Raw genomic sequence first — 7,854 nt, 5'->3', positions numbered from 1 at the left:
CCCTTGGAATGTGAACCAAATTTGAGTCTCTTCCCAACTTCCAAAACTTGAGTATTCCTTAACTGCAAATCTTTGCTGTTTTTGTACTTTTGTTTCTGATTGATGGTGGATTGAAAGTTGTGTATCTACAACCTGAACTTCTTTGCTTTGGTCTATATATTTCTACAAGTCTCTATATTGCCAATGCATCTATTCACCTTAATCAGTAGGTTTTCATTTCCTGCATCTGACAACCCAAAAGGATTGTACAGTGAACCTTTCTTGATGCTTTGGCGACTCCGAAAACATTCATCAAGAGATACTCCTCAGAATGAGGATGCTTCTTTTTTTCCTTTTTTGTGTGTGACTCTGCTTTGTTAGTGCCAAGATGAGGATGCATTGAATCGTTCAGTTGAATAAATAGTGATATACAACAGAATTTTTGTACAGAAGTTCTATACAGATTGTGTTGGCACCTTGTGGTCCTTCTATTAAGGTTATTTTTCAACTACCCTTAATAGAGTTAGTGTTTGTATTTTAATTCAAAACCTTGTGAAAGATATGCTACTATTTTTAAAAGATTAACTTGCTATCAAGTCATACCATGGGTAAAATGGATTTTACCGAAATACCCAAAGCCAACTCACTATTCCAAACAGAGTACAACATAACCTACAAACCAGGACCTAAAAGCAACAAACTCCAGCACTAACCGAGCTGAGAGCAATTCGTTATCCAAGTCCATTGCTTGACAACATGAAGAAGATGAATACGGATAAACCAAAACCAGAAGGATGAACACGCTTGCAAGAATCCATAATTTTAATCATTTTCGGACAATGACAATAGAGTGTGAATAATGTGAAATAAACATTTGTCCTAACATCACAACCTTCAAGATGAAATTGAATCATCTATAATTCAAGACTTAAAAGAATCAAAATAACAATTCTTCAAAATCCCCATAAATGAGAAAACATCAGCAATACAAGAATCGAGATGAAGCAAAATGAATATTGCAATACATCATGCAAGAACTGCGAATCTATCAATGTAACTAAGTATGAAGACCAAATCCAAAGCTTTTGGCCAAATTTTGAGTAGTTTATAGCATCTATTTGCATAAAATACCGCTTGTATCATCAAGTTCTCCCTAAAGAAGTCAGGATCAACTTTCAACAGAAACAATGCTTCAAGGTCTTGTATTCATATCAAACTGTCATTCCTAGCTGATGCACATAAAGAATGGTGTCTTCTGCTACAAATATTGGTTATGCTGTTTTTTGTCCTTCAGGTAGGTCAAACTATACAGCTGCACATATGGACCCTGAAATTAAGAGCACCAAATGAAAACCTTCAGTTTCACAATGTCTTGCAACAGCAAATCCTGACCTCATACCCCCAGTATTTCCCAATGTCATTGTGATGTTCTTAAACTTTAAAAATAGGTTTATGCCCCCAACAGTGAATCTGCCATGCATAGGGTTAAACTTTAGATTCATTCAATGAAAACCTTCAGTTTCACATTGTCTTGCCACAGCAAATCCTAACCTCCCACCCCCAGTATTTCCCAATGTCATTGTGATGATCTTAAACTTTAAAAATAGGTTTATACCCCCAACAGTGAATCTGCCATGCATAGGGTTTACTTGAATGTTTTCCAAAAATAAAATAAAAAATAAAAAAATTCAGTGTTAAAAAAGTAATGGCTACCCTTCCTGGTGGAATACATATGAGAAAATGACAATTTATTAGTTCTAACATGGTAGTTGCTTTGCCAGAAACCTCTAATATGTGCTATGGGAAATGAGATAACAGACGCCCTAAAGATCTTCCCACTCCAGCTTTTGTGCATGCTAAACATTAACATTTTAAACAGAATGAAGAACTTTCTGTGACAGAACAGTCGTCTGCCCTATTAAATGCTCCTTTTATTTTGGATCAGATCATTCAGTGTGTCTGTGTGAGAGAGAGAGAGACCTGATGACCACGAAGAGCAGCAAAACTTCCCTTCGTCAACATATTTCACATCGAGTCCAATGAACCATGATCCAGCACTGACATCATCATGGGCATATGTACGTAGAATTGATCTGCAAAGAGAAAAGACAGTCAACTGAGTTGCTTGTAGGTGTTTATGATAAATGTTGAAAAGAAAAATAACAATTAAAAAAGAAAAGAAACAATAACCTGTTTATTGAAATAAACTGAGCCAGAGCTTTTGATATGGCATATATTTCACCAGAAGCATGTCGAAAGTATCTGTTGTGCATAGAAGATAGTTACTTCGTTACACTAGTGGAAAGATGTGGATACAGGAGTTAGCATTCAGAACAAGGAGCTGAGTAAATGCATTCATATTAGTCTAATGCAAATGCATTTACTCTCCCTCTCTCTCTCTGCATCCCTCTTTTCTTTTCATTATGCAATTTATTTTTCTGCATGGAAGAAGCAAATAATTATCTACTAGGAATTAATCCAAGAGGTCACAAGTCATAGCAAAGGCATTACTTGTATAAATTTCAATACCTTATCTCTCAATTAGAGTTAGCTAAAACTAGAGGCAATTACTTTTAACAAACAAGAATTTGAAATTATCTATTGAGGAACATAATCCACAAGGTAAAATCAAATGTAGCAATACTCACGATTTTCCATCACCAAATTTCCACCAGTCTGGTTCATACCATCTGTGGGTCCTGAAGAAATCAGGTAATGCACAGAAAATAAAGGAGAGTAAATACAATGTCAACTTCTAATTACCTAAACTAGACAAAGGGTAAACAAAACATTTTAATAAGACTCACGGCTCAGAGAAAACTTCGCCTGATTTCATGCACCCAATATAAAGACGAGGTTCATCCAAATGACTAGCAAGTGTCGCTCCCAGGGCATCTGTATAACAAAAGATAACCCATGTAAATAAGCATAGATGGGCAATTTCCCAAATATTATAATCTCAAAGTAATCTGAAACAACCAAATAGCTAACTGCTACTTTGGTTATTCTTTGTTATAAAAAAGGCAATTGGTTTCATAAATTATTAATAAGCTACAAAAACAAAACATTTATTTTACTGTGTTAAAGGATCAACTCTGTCAGTGACCAGCCCTTTGATAAAATAAACCAAACCTGAAAATTCCCTTTAGCAAGTAAAATGCTTCATGCCTGATGCCAAAACACAAGATTTGTACTATCAAAAAGGTACCTCAACGATGCATCACAATGCTATTAACCACAGTAAAAAATACTGCTATTACTTCATTTTTTATCTTCTTCATTTTTTATTTTTGGAGGTGTAATTCAAATATGGTTATCTAGAATATGGTTTCATAGGACACGAGTCACTTTTTCCAAAACCTTGTTTTTTTTTATTACTCATTTTCCAAAACCTCTTTGAATGTGTTTTGTATGTTCTGTCAGAAATAGGGGAGGGGCGGTGAGGTTCTAATTCATTAAGCAGTTAAAGAAGCAACAAAGAGAGATACTTCCAATATTTTAGAACATTCTAACCAGAAACAGATAACTCCAGAATAACAATGCTATTGAGATTGGTAACTAGAGTTGGCATCCTAAAAAAGAGAGATACTTCCAATATTTTAGACCATTCTACCCAGAAACAGACAACTCTAGAATAACAATGCTGTTGAAATTGTTAACTAGAGTTGGCATCCTATCAGAAAATAACTTTAAAAACTGAAATTCTCTAATGAGATTCTACTTGAATAAGGGCTCTTTCCTCTTTTCTTTTTTCTTCATATCAAAAGCAGACTCATGCAGTCTTGCAGGTGAGACACAGAATAATGCAGGCACATTACATTTTTCACCACTTAATCCAACAAAATGAACCACGTACCAATATTAACATAAACATCATCATTGACCTTAGCATAGAACTCAGCATCCCAGTGCTCCACCACATGAATAAAAAACAACTTTGTCTTTTTTGGTTGCTCCTCAGGAGCCTCTATGTGATCGTTCTGAACAGAGAAAAGAGAGGTTATATATTTGCTCCATTGAACATTCCAACTAACTGCCAACTTAGTGTATCATCAATGAGATATAAATTTATAGCATGGCATTTCAATTGTTATTATTATTTTTTTTTTGGCATTTGAATTTTATTCATATATAAATGCAAGCATGCCCATGCATGTGAGTGCATGAGAGCACACAATAGCACCAGTGCTCAGGTTTCAAAATTAGTCTTTCAACCTCTTAGGTGCAGGATATTTATTTTTTTCACAACAATTTCATTATCCCGAGAAAGCTAAATGTCGTGCTAACTGCATTTCATTTTTCTAGACCACCAACATGTGTATCTCCTTAACATATAAGAGTGGAACATACAAGTATAATGAAGTCGTTAGTCTGCCCATTTTCATTGTCAATCTCCCTGTCCATACTGTCGCCACGATTGGCACTGCAGAATACATAAACTTCATTAAACAGAGATCACTAAACAAATTTTTAATCCAATTTCAACTCATCAAATAAAGACCTTCTTCCTATTACAAATCGTACAATTATTCCCTTCTCATCCTGCAATTTCTTTAAAGCTGCACCTGCATGCATGCATTGGATTGTAGATAGGTATTAGTGCTAGGAAATAATTTTAGAGAGTCAAAGCAAGATACTGCTAAACTAGGAATTTCTAAAAAGTGAGTTGCAACAATATAGAGTATCATCTACTTTGATTAAACAAATACCAATTGATTCATAAATTCAAGTTCATGATACTATAGAATTCCTATGCCATGTGATTTTAGTATTCAAACCATGCTTGAGGAGACAACAAATCAAAGATGGTCAAAACTCAAGTGCAACCAATCTCTTTGATTTCAGATTATTAGTACTAAATTTTTAAGTGATCATAAGAAGTTGAAAACTGACAATAATAAACTAAATGCAGTACAACACCAAGGTGTAATTGCCAACATCCTTCCTAGATAATATCGCCAACATCCTTCCTAGATAATATCCTTCCTAGATAATATCGCTGATATGATTGAAGAACATTTATCCACACATGTTTCCACAAGCATCCATTAAACAATTGGATTCTCAGTAATCTTACACAATTTGTATGTACCCTTATTTATTTATTTATTTTTGATAAATAAATGAAACACATTAAATGCCCTTTTTATTTATCGTTTTACTAATGGATTTGGAAAATTGGATAAAAAAAAGTATTTCTAGTATCTAGTCTAGTGGTATTAATCATTATTGACGTCAAACATACAAAAAGTAAATAAAGGTTGAAACTCACGAAAAGAAAAGGTATTCTACCAGTAGGCATCCATGCCTTGCGGATAGCATCTCTGTTTTTCTTGCGGCCAAACTTTGTAATAATTCCTATAACGGCTAGAATCTTTTTCTTTTTATGGGCCCCACTATTTTCTGAGGAATGCTTTGAAACAAAACCTTCCTCTCTTGCTTTAGCCAGCTCCACCTCAAGCGCTGCAAACTTCTTATGCTGTTCTCTGGCAAACAAAACATCCATCACTGTTTCCCAAGTGTATCACTCAATTCAAATCAAGAACCATAAAATTGCAAAAACAAGTTGGAGAATAGCACAATAAACTTACCTGCATGTTATGATTTTTAGTGTGTCATCAACAGATATCGCAGATTGCCCCTGAAAATGGGAAACCAATATATGAAATGTATACAGATGTAGAAACAAGAGTCCTACAAATTTTCCAAATGACGAATATAACAAATGTATACATACAGATATAGAAACTATAGCCCTACACTTATATAAGCAAAGGACAACTCGTCAAAATGGCTAATAGTAAAGCTTTACGTGTTTCATACTCATGCCCTTGACCACGGAATGGAAGTATGAAACCCATTTTGCTATCTACCTGAAACTAAATGGGTATTCAATTATGGACTAAAAGATAATCAATTTATGTCTCTATAGCTGTCATTGAAATAAGGCCTATCGAGTAAGAGGGCAATGCCAAGTGGGCATGAAGATTTTTTAGCTTTTCTACAGTTTTTCCATTGTATATTTATAATTGCCTTACTTCAGAACCTTCAGGCACTCTAAAGATTGATTTTTTTTTACTAGTAATTCAACAATTTGATAGTCAATTTCCTCTGTTTACTTGTCTAAACAGATATAGACACAACACAAAGTATATTTTCACAACAAATCTGCATTTAATCATGACAGCATAAAGGAGTTAATAAAGCTAATGATAGCAACAATAACAATAACCACAATGGTTATAAATTTGTACTACTAGCATGGCATAGAGGCATCGAGGTAATTCATTTGAATCTAAGGCAATGTTTGGTTCACCGGAATGTAACAATAACCATCAAAATATTCATTTCAATGTTTGGTTAGACTAAAAATAATAACAAATGCACCACAAATGGAATCATCTTTCACCGTAATAACAGAATGGTTATTCCATAGAAAAACATAAGAAATCACCACTCCATTCCATTCCATCTCATTCCGATGAACCAAATAGAACATCAAAATAGTGAAAGAGAAATTGTAAGCAACCCAAAAATTAAAAATCTAGCTGTTATAGTGAAAGGGTACCTGACCAGTTCTCTTATCAAGCTCATTAATTAAATAAACCCTGTTCTGGGCATCCTGCCATAACCTGTCAACAGTACATTTGTTATCAAAAATCAAGTCACTATATCCCCCCCCCCCCCCCCAAAAAAAAAAAAATCAAAAATAAAAAATCAAAAAAAAAAAAATATATATATATATATATATAGAGAGAGAGAGAGAGAGAGAGAGAGAGGAAGGGAGAGAGAGATGACCGGCCGGCAACGTAGAGGGAAGCCATGGTGGCGAACATGGAGAGCAAGAGAAGTGAAATTCGAGATCGAAAAGCCGAAGCAGATAGCCGGTTACTCGATGCCCGGCTATGCATTTCTGTCTCTTGCAGTGTCTTTTAGAGAGATGTATTCGTAGGTTCTTCAAGCAATTCTCATTAGCGATCGATGGGAATCGGATTTCTTCGATTTGTGAAATGGATCTGGGTGAATTGAAAATTTGAAAGCTCGATCGAGAGCGAATCTGATAGCTCAAAGATCGATTGGCGAATCAAAACAATGTATATATATATTGAGAGATTTTAGGAGAAGACGCAAGAGCAACGATTCTGGGTTTTGAAATAAGTGTGGGGTAGAAAGAGAATGAGATTGAGACTACTCAACCGGTTGATTTGGTTATCTGTCTTCTTCCAAGAACAAGAAGCAGCAGCTCAGGCACGCACGCCCAAACCGAATCGAAAGACCAAAGTAACGGCAGCTACTGGGGTGTTTGGTGTACCTTATAATGGCCTTGTTTGACAAAGGTTAAAATAGTTAATTTTAATCAGGGTCGGTGACATTGTGGTTAAGATTTGGGATTTAAGTCACAAGTCATAGGTTCAATTCTTTTATTCTTGGGTCAATCTCTTGGGTGAAGCATAGTTAGTTAGAAGGTTGGATCTCAAGTTGTCCAATCAGCACTTGGTGTAGGTTCAATGCTCCCCTGCTGTGCGAGTCCTGACTTAAGCGGAGCTTGTCTTGGGAGGCCTGCTGTGCGAGTCCTGACTTAAGCGGAACTTGTCTTGGGAGGCCTGCTGTGCGAGTCCTAACTTAAGCGGAACTTGTCTTGGGAGGTCGGGATAAGTTCTCAGGTTATAATCTCCTCGCTCGGAACGGCTTGGGAGGCCTGCTGTGCGAGTCCTGACTTAAGCGGAGCTTGTCTTGGGAGGTCGCGGCAAGTTCCCAAGTTATAGTCTCCTCGCTCGGAACGGCTAACAGGATACCCTAGTGATCTCTGCAAGGGGCGCTGCCTTGGACCTGCGGGAGGGTAGGGAGGATTTTCCTGTAACAAAAAAAAAAAAA

General features: G+C 36.0%; 1 protein-coding gene across 1 annotated transcript; it reads right to left on the bottom strand.

The window, feature by feature from the left end:
- Positions 1 to 783: 783 nt before the first annotated feature.
- LOC114299904 (hydroxyproline O-galactosyltransferase HPGT1) lies at positions 784 to 7,305 on the bottom strand. The gene is made up of 12 exons (XM_028244731.2): positions 6,778 to 7,305; positions 6,548 to 6,611; positions 5,571 to 5,620; positions 5,272 to 5,465; positions 4,481 to 4,544; positions 4,330 to 4,402; positions 3,836 to 3,959; positions 2,787 to 2,874; positions 2,628 to 2,678; positions 2,170 to 2,241; positions 1,960 to 2,072; positions 784 to 1,306 (listed from the first exon to the last, which is right to left on the bottom strand). The coding sequence occupies exons 1-12, from the start codon at positions 6,888 to 6,890 to the stop codon at positions 1,284 to 1,286; spliced, it is 1,029 nt and encodes a 342-aa protein (XP_028100532.1). The 5' UTR covers positions 6,891 to 7,305; the 3' UTR covers positions 784 to 1,283.
- Between the last annotated feature and the right edge of the window lie 549 nt (positions 7,306 to 7,854).

Source organism: Camellia sinensis, chromosome 13, assembly GCF_055761805.1.
Source record: "Camellia sinensis isolate YWXY chromosome 13, ASM5576180v1, whole genome shotgun sequence".
Classification (NCBI taxonomy): domain Eukaryota; kingdom Viridiplantae; phylum Streptophyta; class Magnoliopsida; order Ericales; family Theaceae; genus Camellia; species Camellia sinensis.
Note: the sequence above shows the minus strand (reverse complement) of the source record. Positions and strands in the feature narration are given on the sequence as shown.

What these genes read in the sequence shown, in the direction of transcription:
- LOC114299904 (XM_028244731.2), bottom strand. Translation starts at nt 6,890, where the DNA reads ATGCATAGCCGGGCATCGAGTAACCGGCTATCTGCTTCGGCTTTTCGA. An exon ending in CTAACGACTTCATTATACTT is followed by an intron (nt 3,960 to 4,329) that starts GTATGTTCCACT and finishes TTCTCTGTTCAG; the next exon opens with AACGATCACATAGAGGCTCC. An exon ending in AAATTTGGTGATGGAAAATC is followed by an intron (nt 2,242 to 2,627) that starts GTGAGTATTGCT and finishes TATGCACAACAG; the next exon opens with ATACTTTCGACATGCTTCTG.